The 16,996-nt window shown below is 36.6% G+C and overlaps 2 protein-coding genes across 3 annotated transcripts; one reads left to right on the top strand and one right to left on the bottom strand.

Annotated features, from left to right (window-relative positions):
- Nucleotides 1–5,184: 5,184 nt before the first annotated feature.
- Nucleotides 5,185–5,989, top strand: LOC107921591 (uncharacterized). Its single transcript, XM_016851422.1, has 2 exons — nt 5,185–5,380; nt 5,547–5,989. The coding sequence occupies exons 1-2, from the start codon at nt 5,185–5,187 to the stop codon at nt 5,987–5,989; spliced, it is 639 nt and encodes a 212-aa protein (XP_016706911.1).
- Nucleotides 5,990–7,983: 1,994 nt separating this feature from the next.
- LOC107922624 (protein TIFY 6B) lies at nt 7,984–11,076 on the bottom strand. 2 transcript variants are annotated; one of them, XM_016852736.2, is made up of 7 exons: nt 10,710–11,076; nt 10,056–10,228; nt 9,644–9,909; nt 9,463–9,547; nt 9,021–9,363; nt 8,789–8,843; nt 7,984–8,373 (listed from the first exon to the last, which is right to left on the bottom strand). In XM_016852736.2, the coding sequence occupies exons 1-7, from the start codon at nt 10,795–10,797 to the stop codon at nt 8,295–8,297; spliced, it is 1,089 nt and encodes a 362-aa protein (XP_016708225.1). In that variant the 5' UTR covers nt 10,798–11,076; the 3' UTR covers nt 7,984–8,294. The 2 variants fall into 2 exon arrangements, with proteins under 2 accessions (XP_016708225.1, XP_016708224.1); XM_016852735.2 differs by having other exon boundaries at nt 8,945–9,363; nt 10,710–11,021.
- Between the last annotated feature and the right edge of the window lie 5,920 nt (nt 11,077–16,996).

Raw genomic sequence — 16,996 nt, 5'->3', positions numbered from 1 at the left:
TAGATCTTAAACCATGGCATGTAATCTAGTGCACATGCTAACTCTAGAATGATGATCGGTTCCCGAGTAGGTATATGATCATATTGATTTTCCTACATTTTGATATATTCCTACCAGAAAACTGACCAATTCGTATTCAATTTTCGTAAGTCAATTTTGTGTTTAACATCGAGCACCTCAGGTGCCACGGGAATCGGTTGTCGAAATCTAAATTACCGCAACACTCTATCTGTCTGGTGCATCTCCACGGTAGCATAGTTGACTAATGGGACTTCACATGCCAAATGTTCAGATTTTGAAAGGATTCATCCGGAATTACTACCCGAATTTCTGGATCTTCATATGGTGTCTATTGAAACTATATAAACATGATAAAAATATTAGTTATATACATAATACTAAATACTAAATATGAAACGACTATTTTATGTATATATTTTATATAATACTTGCGTTTCCGAACGTTGGTCTAATAGAAGCCGTATATCTTCAAGAGCGGTAGGTATTCCAACATAGCTCGCCAATTGGTTCCACCTAATTAAATAAAATTTTAGTATACAATTATATTTTAAATCTATGTAATAATTGTAAAACCTGATATAGATTTTACCTCGTTATGAGTGAGAATGTATATGGGTGGTCCACTCGAGGACGTAAAAATGGAAAGTGTAACCGTGCCCATGATTGTAGTAGTAATAGGCAATCTCTGATTTTGGCTTTAGTTGGTAGCGTCGCCCTGCACATCTCCTGGTACAATGTTGCCAACACGGCAGACCCCCAACTAAATTCGCTAGCTACTCTAAAATCAACGAGTTTCAACAGCCACATCAGATGTATGAGGTTTCGTGACACGTCTGACATCAAATAACCTCCAATCATCTTAAAAATGTATGCCCGAACATATCGTATTCTTTCTACTTTAGTCGAATCATTTCTTAGCTCCGGGAATGTGTCTCGTAACCAACCTATCTTGATCCGATCTCCGTAAATATTATCCAGAATCGCACCCAAAAGATCGTAACATACGGCTCTCCAATAAGCAAATTGAACGGACCCAGTGAGTGCAGACTCATCCACCGGCAATCCTAATTGTAACTTCATGTCCTCCAAAGTGATGGTACACTCTCTGTATGGAAGATGAAATGTGTGCGTCTTAGGTCTCCACCTCTCTATCAACGCGCTAATAAGTTTCGGGTCCACCTTGCACCCTCAGCCTAAAGTGGCCACATGCCAAAAACCCGCTTTTCGCAAGTAATTCTCTATCAACGGTGATAGAGGGCCAAACATATACGAATATAGAATTATAACACCCGATTTGCAGACTGTTTTAAAAATTATAAAATAAAATTAAATTAAAATTAAATAAATGAAAAAAAATTAAATAATATTGAAAAATTAACCCTTACCATTTTCATTTGTTCGGCGGAGATATGTTTATGATCGAGATGAATTAATTCCCCGGCCATTGCTAACACGATCAAATATTTTTGAAATTATAAAAAAATACTAATTTAGAAAAAAATTAAAAAGAGCTTTTTTGCCAAAAATTAAAGAGTTTTGAGAAATTTAGAGAGAAATTTGAGAGAAATTAGAGAGAAAATTGAAGAAATAATGTACGAAAAAATAGGGGGTTTTATAGGTTTTTTTTACCGTTAGAACCCCCAACGGTCAAAAAATCAAATAGTCGTTGGGGAAAAAACACTGGCTAAAATGCGTCCCTGGGGGAGCGATTTTGCCACTTCAGTAAAACATGTCCACGTGGGTGCGTTTTGTGTTGACATGGCAAAATTACTCCCCCAGGGACGCGTTTTGCTAAAATTTCCCCCAAAAGCGCTCCTACGTGGTCACGTTTTGCTAAAATTGACCCTTTCTGGTAAATAATGAAAAAATTAGCCCATTTCCGTAAATTAAGTTAAAAATGGCCCTTTAATGGTAAAATGGTCCTTTTTTTAAGTTATATATTTCTTACAAATATTCAAAAATAAAATCCAGACTAACCTAAGACGTTTCTATGAAGTTTTTTTTGAGGGCAACGTTTCTTTAGCTTTTAAAAAAATAATGTGTACAAGTTTGAGAGCTCAAAATTCGGGAATGGTTGTATGTCACCGAAAAATTGCTCACTTCTTTATTGTCTTATTTATTAAAATATTAATGTTTAATGGATATTTAAAAAAAACCCTTGAAGCCAAGAGTGCTATCCCTAGTATCCTAGCAAAAACAGTGGCTGCTACGGCTTGGGATAACGGAAAGTGGTGGCAACGACGGGTTTGGGGGAGATGAAGTCTCCTTGTTGGCGGAAGAGCTTATACAACTATCAGTCAAAAGCTCGATGGTGGAACCAAACGAGAAATCGACTCTAATCTGTACTATTTGGACAGAGAAATCCTACAATCCGGATAGTTTCAAAGCGTAGATGAAAAGTATTTGGAAAACTAAGAGGAAATTTGAGATCCAATCGGTAGGGCAAAACCTTTTTATGATTGTGTTTGAATTATAGGAAGATTTAGAAACTGTTATGGAGGGTCAGCCATGGTTGTTTAGGAAGAGTCTAATTATCTTTGATCGATTTACTAATCCAGTGGAAAGAGATCAGATCAGGCTTGTTTCATCCCCGTTTTGGATCAAGATTGGACCGTGCTTACCAGGATTTGACAAAAAAGATCTCTTGCATGCCATAGGGGTTACTTTTGGAGGCGTTCTCAGGTTTGAAATCAATGGTGAGTTCTGTCGCCTTAGAATTAAATTAAACGTACAAAAACCCCTTCGTAGGGGTATATTTGTTTTAAGAGACAATGGGAATAGATATTGGATTCCTTTTAAGTACGAAAAGCTATTGAAATTTTGTTTTGGCTGTGGAAAGTTGGGGCATGATCTCCAGGAATGCACAGTAATACAACCTGTAGAAAAAGACAGAATTAGAGAAAACCCACCTTTCTCTTTAGCACTGAAAGCAGAACTAAATTTGGTTGTCAGGGAGAGCCTAAAAATTAACGCTTTAGCAAAAAAAATACAACCACAGCGTTCGTATAGAGGAGGTGGTAAGGAGGACCAAGAGATGTACTTACAGAGTGGTAAAAGTAGTGGTATGATCCAAGAAGTGCAAGAGGATTCGTGGGTAAAAATAACAGCAAAGGAGACAAGAACGTAAAATATGGGTGAAGTTGACGAGAATAAGTTAGAGAAATGCATCACAGTCGAAGACTCAATAAAGCCAGCCAGGAAATCCAGGTGGAAAAGAGCTGAACCAGCTGAAGTGTTGAATTATCATGGCACAGAAAGTAAATTATAGAAAAGGAAATTGACAGAGATTGAATATGAGGATTACAACAGAAAAGAGACATGGGAATGAGCAGCAAAGAGGAGGCGATGTGATGGACATAATTCAATAAACGAGGCTGAAACAAATTTAATGAGAGAGAACCCCACCCAAAATAGATCGGCGACTGCCAATAGGCAAGCCGACCGGACACAATAAAAATCATATGCTGGAATGTTCGTGGATTGGGGAATCCACGGGTAGTACGAAGGCTTCGATTTTTACTGAAGCAAAATAAGCCCCAAATAGTCTTCCTCATGTAGACTAAAGTTAATGAAAGACATATGGAGATAATTAGGAGACGATGTGGTTTTATGAATGGTTTTAATGTAGGAGCAGAAGGTATGAGAAGAGGGATCTGCCTAGCATGGAAAGAGGAAACTCAGGTTAGTCTTAAAACTTTCTCAACTAATCATATTGATGTGTTGATTAAAGAAGACGATGTTAGTAAAGAATGGAGATTCACAGGATTTTATGGGTCACCTTATATTCAGAATAAAACTGCCTCATGGAATTTACTAAGATTTTTGGGACAGGAACAAAACTATCTGTGGCTTGTTAGTGGCGATTTCAATGAAATAATGTATTCTTTTGAAAAGAAGGGAGGTCAGCCGAGGGAGGAGAAACGAATGGAAGCATTTCGGGAGGTATTGGAAGAATGTTAACTTATTGATGTGGGATATACGGGAGCATGGTACACGTAGGAGAGAGGGAATCTACCGAGTACAAATATTAGAGAAAGACTGGATAGGGGTGTTGCAAATGAAGAATGGATGAAACTGTTCCCAATAGGCAATATACACCATTTAACATCTTCACTTTCCGATCATTGCCCTCTCTTCATTAGTACAAATAATGTTGATAACTTCAAAAGAACCCCAAGATTTCAGTTTGAGGCGTGGTGGACTGTAGAGGAGTCGATTGAAGAGGAGATTAAGAATTCATGGAAGTCGTCAAGTGGATCTATTGTTGAAAAGCTTGAAAGATTACAGACCAGTCTGTCAAGATGGGCAAAATCAATACAGAAGGCTTGAAAGGAGCTGACGAATAAGTTCACAAAGGAGTTAGAAATTTTAATGGAGAAAGAGAGAGATGATGATACAATGACACAGATAATTAATACGAGAATCCATTTAAATTTGGAGATTGATAAAGATGAAATGTACTGGGAACAAAGAGCAAGAGCAAATTGGCTCCAGCTAGGGATAAAAATACGACATTTTTCCATAAGCATGCCTCAATGCGAAAACGAATCAACACAATAAACAGGCTGGTCACAGATGATGGAAAGAAGATTTTTGAAGAATCCGAAATTATGAAATTGCCAAAAAATACTTCCAAAATCTTTTTTTATCTAATGGGGTAGGAAATCTTTCTCATCTTCTGTCAGGTATCAAGAATAGCATTTCTCCAGACATCAACAGAATCCTACTGGCAAAATATACAGCAGAAAAGATTTTCAGGGCAGTAACAGAAATAGGGCCCACTAAAGCACCAGGTTATGATGGCTTTCCGGCACTTTTCTTTCAAAAATACTGGCATATTGTGGGGAAAGACGTTGAAACCTTTTGTTTGGGAGTTCTGAATGACGGTCAAAATTTTGAAGACTCCAATCTTACCGAGATTGTACTTATTCTGAAGACTCCAGATCCCATAAATCTTGTCAACTTCAGACCTATAGTCTATGCACAGTTATTTATAAAATTACTGCAAAAACTATTGCTAATCGTCTATAGGAATTTATTGACAGATGTATTGACAATGCTCAAAGTGCATTCATTCCGGGAAGATTAATTTCTGATAATGTGTTGATTGCTTATGAAATTCTTCATACACTTCGTAAAAAATGAACGGGGAAAAAAGGATACATGGCAGTCAAGTTAGACATGAGTAAAGCCTATGATAGAGTTGAGTGGACATTCTTGAAGGAAGTACTATTACGTATGGGTTTTGCAGAAGAATGGGTGTCATTAATTCTAAGATGTGTCTCTATAGTCTCTTACACAGTTAACATCAATGGAAGGAGAGGTGATGTTTTCAAACCCACCAGAGGACTTCGACAAGGTGATCCACTTAGCCCTTTTCTTTTTTCTGATTTGTAGCGAGGGACTTTCGTCCTTACTTAAGACAACAACAACAGAGGGTTTGATAAAAGGAGTTAAGGCTAGTAGAAGGGGCCCAACGATCTCACATTTACTATTTACGGATGATTGTATTTTGTTTAGTGAAGCTACAAAGAATAAAGCAAAGATCTTAAAAGATATTTTGAAGGAATATGAGAAGTGTTCAGGTAAATGCGTAAATTTCAGTAAGTCCACGATTTTCTTCAGCTCTAATACAGTGGAAGGGGACAAAGCAACGATCTCAATTGAAATGGGAATAAGGCGATCAACAAATATGGAAAAATATCTAGGACTTCCCAATGTGGTAGGAAAGCAAAAGAAGGAATCTTTCCAAAATCTCAAGGATAGGATTAAGCAGGGGGTTGAGAATTGGAGTACACGATTTCTTTCACAAGGGGGTAAGGAGGTTTTCATAAAATCAGTACTTCAAGCAATACCAGCCTACGCTATGGCATGCTTCCTTCTACCAAAATCTTTGTTTGGGGAGTTTGAAAATTTGTTTGCTAGATTCTGGTGGCAAAAATGCCAAAGGAAGAAAGGGATTCATTAGTGTCAATGGAAAACTTGGTGTAGCTTTAAAGAGGAGGGAGGCATGGGTTTTAGAGATATGGCTCAATTCAATTTATCCTTACTAGCTAAACAAGGATGGCGAATTATCAATAATCAGAATGCTCTTGTTACGCAAGTTTTTATAGCGAAATACTTTCCAAATGATCATTTTTTAAACTCCCGTCTGGGAAATTCTTATTCTTATGTGTGGAAAAGTATTTGGGCAGCAAAGGCTTTACTGGCAAAAGGTTTATGCTGGAGGGTTGGTACGAGTACTACTATTTCAGTTAATGATGATGCTTGGATCCCGGATGCAGTAAATTTCAGACTATCAACAACGATTACTTCAATGTGTGATCTTAAAGTTAATGAGCTAATTGATAGTAATAAAAGGCTTTGGAAGAGGGAGCTGATTAACAATACCTTCACAGAAGAAGACGCTGCAAGAATTCTTCAAATCCCTCTGGCACGTACTCCTCATGAGGATTTCCTTATTTGGGGAGGAGAATCATCAGGTGAATTCACGGTCCGAAGTGCCTATAAACTATTACAGAATTCGGATGAAAATCCTAGAGCTTATGCTTTACAAACCAACTACAGGAAATTCTATAAAAAACTTTGGAGCCTGAATTTACCAACAAAGATAAAGATTACAATATGGAGACTATCATGGAACTTTTTGCCTACAAAAGTGAATTTACAACACAGGAAATTATCAGCAAACACAAACTGCCCCAGATGTGGTGAAAGAGCTGAAACAATGGACCACCTATTTCGAGAATGCCCTGTTATAACATAAGTATGGAGAGCATTATCATTTCAGAATATTATTATGGACCAGAGCATGAACTTTGTACAGTGGCTAACCTGGGTGTTAGAACAGCTCAACCTTTGGCAAAGTTGTTTATTCTGCTGCGCACTTTGGGCCATATGGGGAGACCGAAATAGAAGAATACACGAAGGAAAAGTCAGCAATGGAAAAGAAATTGCAAATTTCAACAACAACTACATTACTGAATTAACTAGTCTTGGAAAGAGTAAATCAATAACAGTTATAGAAAACAAGAGATGGAGGCACCCACATCGCGATTTCATAAAGATAAACTTCGATGGAGCATACAAAGAAAGCCAGAAATACTCAGCCTCAAGTATTGTGGCCAGAGATGATGAAGGCAGAGTTCTGTTATCTTATTCAAAGATCCACAACGACATCACCTCTGCATTTGCTGCGGAAGTAGTAGCTTGCCGGGCAGCAGTTCATATAAGAGCAGATAAGGGATGGTAGTCAGTCATCTTTGAAGGAGATTCTCTTACAGTAATTAAAAAATGCAATACAAAAGGGCAAGATCGATCACTGATAGGGGCATATATTCACGATATTCAACAGAAATTAAGTGAGTTTAAGAACATCAGCTTCCAACACACACCAAGACACGCAAATATTCTAGCACATATTCTTGCAACAGAAACCCTAAGAAGAAAAGAGGAGGTATACCTGGAAATGGAGGTCCTTGAGTACGCCAAAGAACAAAGAAGAAATGATAGGCTGTGTGAACCAGACTAGAAAGCGCCAGGAGAGGAAGAACGGGAGGAAGAAAATTTCAAAACAAAAAGAAAATGGAACGATTCGGAAGGAAAAGTTTTGAAGAAGGAAATCGTCAAACCGAAAATGAAATGATGGGAAGAAGAGAGGGCAGATTTCAGCAATTTCTGATTAGGCAAGGAATCGGTGCAATAAATGTTGATTCTAGAAGTAACTTTTAAACTAGATTTTATTTTACCTTTGGCCATCTACTTTGGGCCGTCTTCTTAGGATTATAAGTGTTCAGTTTTTGTAATTTTGTTTTATTAATAAAAGCCCAATCTGATGTTATTCAAAAAAAAAAAAGTTTAATGGATATTCAAATATAAATATCTCATATGAATAGATATCCAATTTTTAAAAGAAAAAAACAAGCATAGAAAGATTGGGTTTTAAAATAATTCAAAAGTAAATAGAAGAGAATACAAATTCTTATTAATGCATTATTTCAACCATGTAACAACAATTGAATGGGTTACAAAGTAGCTAAAACATCCAACATTAATATCAACCAAAAAAAAAAAAAACTATTATAACCTTAAACCACCACCTACTGATTAAACTCTAGTTGATGGTAATCAAGCATAGTCAACATTAAATATATTTTTTCATTAGAGAAACAAAATGCCAAACATAAACTTTGCATTCATTCCCTTCTAATGCCAAATCATAAATCATGGAGTTTCCCCTCCTTAGTTGCTGCAGAGATCGCCATAAACTTTGTTTATGCATTCGATTCCATGGTAGTTGCATAATCTAGAGACTTCTTGCTAAGATTGTATGGTGATGCTGTACTCATTATCCTACAAAAGCAAATAATCGGGCTTTATTCGAGCACAATATCACACGTTGAGATTTAATTATTTGTATTTAACCATAATCACATATTGAATTGATATAGCAAATGTTTTTCCGGCAGGCTTTTCACGATCTTCTCCCTTCAAACCAAACTTGCTCATAAGCATCAAATCCCTAGGCCAATAACTAAATAACAAGGTGAAGCAGCCATTGAACCCAGAAATAATCTGGATTCATGCCTAAATCATATTCAAACCATGTAACACTTGCGTAGAGGATTAATATATTGCATCCTATATATCTTGCGACTTTTGGCTTTTTACAACAATTCAATCTAAACATAGTCAACTACTAGTTTGAAAGAGTATCAAGAACCACATTTAGGATGTAAGAACAAAAGTATCTTCTAAAAGAACTAACCTCCCCTTGCGCTTCTCCAAAAACCGAGCCAAGGAAGCTTTGCGAGCCTGTGGAACTGGAGGCAAAACAATTCAAAGTCATTTATAAACGAAATTCATCTCTAAGTCATGGTCCAAAAAGTAAATATAGCTAAAAATTGCATTCAGATGTCAAAACCTCTTTGTCATCACAATTTTTTTCCTGCAAGCCAACACAAAGAATGGAAAACCTTTAAGAGCATAAGGGTGGATACCAGAAGGCATCATGCCGGTGGCAGCATCAGATCCCATGGTATTCACCAAATTTGGACTCTCCAATTTGCTAATAGGGGTAGATGGAGTTGAAGGTACTGAGGCCTTGCATATTATCTGTTCTTCGGTACTAGTGGACCCACTCCAAGACTGCGTACCAGCATGAGATGAAACAGGTAAAGGGCTTGGCTTACCGAAGCTCAGTTGTGTATTTATGAGCTGGTTCGCAGGCACACTATCAACTTGAACTGGTTTCAAAATAGGAGTCTGGACCGGGGGTTTTGGATAAGCTGAATTAGAAGCCATGGAAGACCCGTTCCCAGCCAAAAACATGATAGCTTGAGCCTAGACAAGATAAAAAAAAAATCAGTTCTAAGCTTTCCACTGACTTAAAGATTGTAATAAACAAAGCAATTTTCTGAAAAGGGAAAGAAAGTGGAGCACCTTCTCAGGGGTAATATCATCAAAGACATTCACTTCACCCGCATAAAAGATAGTCAATTGAGCAGGTGATCCAGAGGCCTTGGTGCTTTTTGTAATTATAAAGTAAAATTAGGGCCAAGTCTCAATATCGTATTGCCAACAATTTTGATGAAGTAACATAACTTTAAAACTTTAAATTTACCATGGTTCAACACTTCCACCAACAGAGCCAAGGGTGGGAAGAACTGAATGTGGAGTTGTCACTGGAACCCCTCCAAAAAATTGTGGTTTTATAGTATTAGCAGGAAATTTTTGACCAGTGGTAGTGTAATGATTCTTCACGAATGGGTCGCTCCCAGAAACAGAAATTGTCTGGTTTGATGCCGGAAACATGTTCGTGTTGTGTTGAACATGAGAATCAGTCAATGAAAAATGATTCCCACCATTCCATTTGTGATTGAACGATTTCTAGATAGTAAAGGCCAAGGGGAAAAGTGAAGAAATAGATTTTTCATTTTAGAATAGGATTTAGGAAAGCTGTGAACTAAAGACTCAATTGAAATGGTCATGAAACAGCAATTCCACAATACTGAATGCAAGGGATAGTGGCAAACCTGAAGTTCAGCAGCATCCATTGTTGATATAGGCATGAAGAGAGGGGATACTTTTGAATCATATCCAGTCTTTTTGGTTTTATCCCCTTGGGCAAAATTAAAGTTCATCAGCTGTGGAACAGCGAAAACTTTGTTTGAAAAGGGCCATTGTATCCCTGAGCTTTTAGTAAAACCTAAAATGCAAACAAAAATCATTGTCAAACATCACCAAATTTAGATAATTGCATAGCTATATGTAATCTTAACTACTTGCAGTAAATGTCTAAAGTCTAAACAAATTCATGCTATCTGTGACCAATCACCAGTAACCAAATCTATCTGGGTATTTTTCTCATACAATTCCTTACAAGATTCCAATCCTGTAATAGATTTATAACAACAAAAGGGAAAACAATAGAAATTGTTTTCAGGGCAGACGCTAATGATTGGATTTTTTAAACAATTTGAAGTAAACAAACACTTCTTTTAAGAAACACCAGTCGCTTAACTAATCAAAAAAGAAAAGAAAGAAGTTCAGTCATTTAATCCCTTCTAATTTTCCACTAAAACGTCTCAATTCCACTATCCATGATACAAAGAACAAAAAGAAAAAAACTCCAAATTCAAAACTAACCCAAATTAAACCCAAAAGAAAAGCAAAGAGAAGAATCAAACCTATTTCTTTGTACTTATCAGTGTTAACATCATCCTTAACCACAGCCAATGGTTCATTTGAATTCAAACCCAGAAAATCTCTCTCCATTATTCTTTCACTCTCTTAATTATAAATTCAAGCAAAACCCAGCTTAAAAATCCAACCAAAAAACCCACATAAACAAATATATTTCACTTCCTCAAATCCCCTCTTCACTTTTTTGCTTCGTGCTTTCTTACTACAGAAAAAATAATAATAAAAGCGAAGAAGGAGAGTTGTTTTATAGCATAAATTTACGCATGTTAAAGAAAGAAGTGGTAGTTTACAATTTCACAATACAGAAATACTTTCCCACATCATTACAAAATTTATTGACCCAACACGTTTTCCTCGTGTAATACCCAAAACGATCTTGACTTTAAGATGGAAAAAGTTATTTTCATTAGCCCTATGCTTTGCATTGTATTGGAATTATTGTGTAAATATGTATGGTAGTTTTTGTATATATCTCTTTCCTTTTACTTAGGAGATTAGATGTTAAAGTTTAGGAGATAATTTTTGGTTTCTATCTTTGTATTTTAGTGTGTATATATGTTCTTGTTTTTGGGTTGAATGAAAGATAGAGAAAATTCCCACAATTCTTGTGATTTTTTCATGGTATCATGAGCAGGTTTTGAACATGTAAAGTTTTGCTAATGGCTGGTGGGAAAGGTGATTCCGGTCACAAATCTGGCGAAGGGATGGTTGTGCGGAAAATGATTTCTCTGTACGATATAATCTCGCTTGATAATCCTGGACTTACAATCACTCAAGTACAATTGAAAGGGGAAAACTATGAAGAATGGGCTCGCTCTTTCCGAACGACGTTGCGTGCTAGGAAGAAGTTCGGATTTATTGACGGATTGATTAAAAAACCAGATGATACATCAGACGACATTGAAGATTGGTGGACCATTAACTCGTTAGTTTCTTGGATTCAGAATACCATTGAACCAACTCTTCGATCCACCATATCTCATGTCGAGGTGGCTAAGGATTTGTGGGATGATATCCGAGAGAGATTTTCAATGGCCAATGGTCCAAGAATCCAACAACTTAAATCTGATCTTGCAGAATGCAAACAAAAAGGATTGACTATTGTCTATTTTGGAAAATTGAAATTGATATGGGATGAATTGGCGACTTTTGATCAATTGCCGACTTGTAAATGCGGGAATTGTACTTGTCAACTATCAGCCGAGTTGGAAAAGCGACGAGAAGAGGAAAAGGTTCACCACTTCCTGATGGGATTGGATGGGACATATAGCACGGTTAGATCTAACATCTTGGCTAACGATTCGTTGCCATCCTTGAGCAAGGCTTATTCGATGGTTATTCAGGAAGAACGAGTGAAGACCATATCTCGTGAGGTGGAAGATCGCCCCGATGTGATGGCTATGGCGGTGCAAAGTCGAGGCCGTGGAGAAAGTAAGGAGAAAGGGGGGGTTTGTTCCCATTGCAAACAACCCGGACATGATATTGATAATTTTTTTGCTATTATTGGGTATCTTGAATGGTGGGGAGATCGACCCCGAGAAACTATGAAGGGTGGAAGCCGTGGCAAGAATTTGGGCCAGCATCGATCAAACGGTCGAGGACGAGGGGGCGGCGAGCTAATGCTGTTCAGACCCACACAGGGGGAGTATCATCCTCAAATGCTAGCACTGATGAGATGGAAGCAAACACTTTTCCTGGGCTTAGCAATAGATAGTGGCAAGTTTTGCTCCAAGCCTTAAAGGGTATGAAATCAACTACGACTGAGAAGATGACAGGTAAGAAATTGTCTTTGATTATTGACAGAGGAGCGTCAAATCATATGACGGGTAATCTGAAATTTTTACATAATATTCATGAAATTCCTAGTTGTTCCGTTGGGTTACCGGATGGGAGTGAATCTGTGGCTACTTTAGAAGGATCTGTTGCTCTTGGAGGAGATTTATGGTTGCAAAATGTTCTATTTGTGCCGAATTTGACATGCAATCTTATCTCTGTGTCACAACTTATGGAACATGATTCTTGCTTTATCTAGTTCACTGAAAAATTATGTGTTATACAGGACCGTACCTCGAGGATGCTGATTGGAGCGGGTGAACAAAGGGATGGACTCTACTACTTTCGGGAAATTTCAAGGATCAAGGCAATGAGGGTGACTGCCAGTAACTCGTTAGAAATGTGGCACAAGCAGTTAGGTCATCCATCTATGCAGATGGCTAAACTTGTTTCGAAGGTAGATAGAGGTAGTAGGGATGAGATTTTGAATAAATGTTGTGATGTGTGCCTTCGAGCAAAACAAACTAGAGAAGTTTTTCCTTTAAGTGAACATCATGCAGTTGATATTTTTGAATTGATACATTGTGATTTATGGGGTCCTTATAACACTTTGCCTACTTGTGGTGCATCATATTTTCTGACATTAGTTGATGATTTCTCAAGAAGTGTGTGGATTTTCTTGATCAACAATAAATCTGAAGTACCTTTAGTGTTCAAAAATTTCTTCACTATGATCAATTTGATAAACAAGTAAAAATGGTACGAAGTGACAACGGAAAAGAATTTACTTGCATGGAGAATTATTTTGTGGAACATGGTATTATTTTCCAATCTTCATGTACCGGCACTCCACAACAAAATGGGAGAGTCGAAAGAAAGCATAGGCACATCTTAAATGTTGCGCGTGCTCTTAAATTTCAAGGATCGTTTCCTATCAAGTTCTGGGGTGAGTGCATTTTGACTGCCGATTACCTAATTAATCGAACTCCCTGTTCGGGTTTAAATGGAAAAACGCCATATGAGGCTCTCTATGGTTGACAACCAGATTTTGGTCACCTAAGAATTTTTGGGTCTTTGTGTTACGCTCACTGTAAGACTAAGGATAAGTTTGCCAGCCGAAGTAGAAAATGTGTGTTCATGGGTTATCCTTATGGGAAGAAAGGTTGGCGTTTATATGACTTAGAAAAAATGAAATTCTTTATCTCTAGAGTGTTGTTTTCTTTGAAGATCAATTTCCTTTTGCTACAGCTTTTACAAATCAGTCCATGATCGACACAATTGCACTCCCTCAAAGTGAAGGACTTGACGAGGCATGGAATGAGGTAGCGGTTTCAAATGATAGCCAAGCTAATGACGTAGATGAGCAGCAGGCTGAAAATGATAATGAAAGTAGCGAAACTGATACTCGAAGTGGTGAGGAAGAGTTGGGACGTGGACGGCGTTTAAAGAAGTCCTCAGTTCGGTTGCAGGACTTTGTCATACACACCATTCAGAGAAAAAGTCCATCATCGAAATTCTCCCCTCCACGACATTCGCAAGATAAGCCCAATCCTATAGCACATTATGTGAACTGTGATAAATTTTCTATGCAACATCAAAATTTTCTTGCGGCCATTACCTTAGAACGAGAGCCGAAATCTTATTCTGAAGCTGCTAGAAGCAAAGAATGGCGTGATGCCATGTCTAGTGAAATCGAGGCTTTAGAAAAGCAAAGAACTTGGGAGATTGAGGATCTTTCGAAAGGGAAAAAGGCAGTCGGATGCAAATGGGTATATAAAATAAAACATCACTCTGATGGCTCCGTTGAACGATTCAAAGATCGTCTTGTGATTCTTGGTAATCATCAAGTGGCTGGAATTGACTACACCGACACATTTGCACCGGTTGCAAAGATGGTTACTATTCGAGTTTTTCTTGCTATTGCAGCAGCCAAGCAATGGGAATTACATCAAATGGATGTGCATAATGCTTTTCTACATGGGGATCTTCAGGAGGAAGTTTATATGACGATACCACCTAAATTTCGAGTAACACAATCGGTAAAAGTGTGTAAGCTTTGGAAATCTCTTTATGGGCTCAAGCAAGAGCCAAGATGCTGGTTTGCCAAGCTTTCGACAGCCGTAAAAGATTATGGATTCAAACAATCGCATTCGAATTACTCTCTTTTTACCTTGCAACGAGATACATCTCAAGTCAATGTTCTCGTTTATGTTGATGATTTGATTATCTCAGGTAATAATCATGAAGCTATTGAGTCTTTTAAATCTTATCTCAGTGATTGTTTTCATATGAAGGATTTGGGACCCTTAAAATATTTTCTTGGGGTGGAAGTTGCTCGTTCTCCAGAGGGGATTGTTTTGAATCAACGCAAATACATTCTTGACATCATCTCGGAAGTTGGAGTTTTAGGAGCCAAACCAGCAAGTATTCCTATTGAGCAGAATCATAAGTTAGCTCTTGCTACAGGTTCTTTTTTAAATGATCAGAAACCGTATCGTCGTTAGGTTGGACGACTTATTTATTTATGCTTCACAAGACCAGAGCTTGCATACAGTGTTCATATTTTATCTCAATTCATGCAACAACCATGCATTGATCATTGGAATGCAGCGCTTCGAGTTGTTCGTTTCTTGAAAGGAACTCCCGGTCAAGGAGTGTTTTTGAGTAGCAAAAGTGATCTATGGTTGTACGGTTGGTGCGATGCAGATTGGGCCGATTGTCCATTGACAAGATGATCACTCACAGGATGGTTGATTTTCTTGGGCACTTCTCCGGTATCTTGGAAGACAAAGAAACAACACACAATGTCTCGATCCTCCACCGAAGCCGAATATCGATCCATGGCTGTGACCACATGTGAGCTCAAGTGGTTAAAGAGATTATTAGGTAGTCTTGGAGTCTCTCAACCGCACTCAATAACGCTTTCTTGTGATAGTCAAACTGCTCTTCATATATCTCACAATTCGGTTTTTCATGAGCGCACCAAACATATTAAGGTGGATTGTCATTTTGTTCGGGATGAAATTCTCAAAGGCAATGTGAACCCTACCTATGTTCTAACAACGTCACAGCTTGCGGATATATTTACCAAGGCTCTTGGTCAGGCATCATTTCGTTCTCTCCTTTGCAAGTTGGGCATCCATGATCTTCATGCTCCAACTTGAGGGGGGTATTGGAATTATTCTGTAAATATATATGGTAGTTTTTGTGTATATCTCTTTCCTTTTAATTAGGAGATTAGATGCTAAAGTTTAGGAGATAATTTTTGGTTTCTATCTTTGTATTTTACTATGTATATATGTTCTTGTTTTTGGGTTGAATGAAAGACAGAGAAAATTCCCACAATTCTTGTGATTTTTTCACATTGCACAACTGAAGTCCACAATAATTTTTTAAGGTATTAGATTGGACTTGCTCGTATAATCCTAAAAACCCCACATTGCTTGTATAACTTTTTTCTATTATTCAGATAACATCCATATTTATTAGAATTTTTTTGAAAAAAATTGTGATTCCAACTTAAACTACTTTTAGGGAATATATTATAATTTAATATATATTTATACTAATATTTAAAGTTTTGATTTAGTTGATGTTATTGTCAATCAGATTCCAGCTTAGCTATAAATGTACTAAAACTCTTATTCTTACAAAGTTTTAAATATTATTTTGAATTTATTTTTATAGTTTATATTTTATATAAAATCTAGAAAATACTAGTATATAATTAGATTCAAACCCAAAACATCATAAACTCTATTATCTCAATTTTACAATTTCAATTAAAGACACATTTAATACCTATATCTATCTATACTATATTTAAATTTTTTATTGAATTAATGTCTTGAGTAAATAGAATATCGACTCGGTTGGAAAATGATTGAAAAACCATTCTTTTTATAATGTAATGAATATTACTATAAAAATAAAATTTTTTGTTTTTTTGTTTGTTATATAAGATTTATAAAAATAATTTAAACTTATAATAAATTTAAGAGAAAAATTTACACGAATTTAAACCTAAAACATTGTGATTTTTAAAATCTTAACACTACCATTTCAACTGAAATATCATTTACTTTTTTTTACATAATTTTTTATAAATATATATTTTTTACATAAATCTTTTTCACCTACATCACAGTGTGTTATAATATAGTATACTTAAATATTTAGACACTAATGATTTTAAAATTCAATGATAATTAGATATAAATATTTATTTTTAGTAAAAGAAATAGGTTTTTAAATAGGTTTTTAAATTTTACTGTCAAGATTACAAAATTTTTAAATTATATATAGGGATAAATTTTAAAGAGTTAATAACAATGAGGTACTTGAATTTGGTAATTTATACCCACTTAGTATCTAAACTTTTTTAGACGTAATTGATACCTGAAATTGGAAATTGTCAGCCAACTTGGTACCTGACTAACACTGTTAATGATGTGAGCACGCTCGGGGCACCTGCGAATTCAACTTTCGATCCTCTCGA

The sequence above is a fragment of the Gossypium hirsutum genome, chromosome D01, assembly GCF_007990345.1.
Source record: "Gossypium hirsutum isolate 1008001.06 chromosome D01, Gossypium_hirsutum_v2.1, whole genome shotgun sequence".
NCBI lineage: Eukaryota > Viridiplantae > Streptophyta > Magnoliopsida > Malvales > Malvaceae > Gossypium > Gossypium hirsutum.
This window is presented reverse-complemented; position numbering and strand designations above follow the sequence as displayed.

Bases quoted from the DNA above. Each gene is read 5' to 3' on its own strand.
- LOC107922624 (XM_016852735.2), bottom strand. From the start codon at position 10,797: ATGGAGAGAGATTTTCTGGGTTTGAATTCAAATGAACCATTGGCTGTG. The intron at 8,844-8,944 runs GTTTTGACATCT...TTTTGCCTCCAG, and splicing joins AAAATTGTGATGACAAAGAG to TTCCACAGGCTCGCAAAGCT. The intron at 8,374-8,788 runs GTTAGTTCTTTT...TTGCTTTTGTAG, and splicing joins TTGGAGAAGCGCAAGGGGAG to GATAATGAGTACAGCATCAC.
- LOC107921591 (XM_016851422.1), top strand. From the start codon at position 5,185: ATGGCAGTCAAGTTAGACATGAGTAAAGCCTATGATAGAGTTGAGTGG. The intron at 5,381-5,546 runs GTGATCCACTTA...TGTTTAGTGAAG, and splicing joins CACCAGAGGACTTCGACAAG to CTACAAAGAATAAAGCAAAG.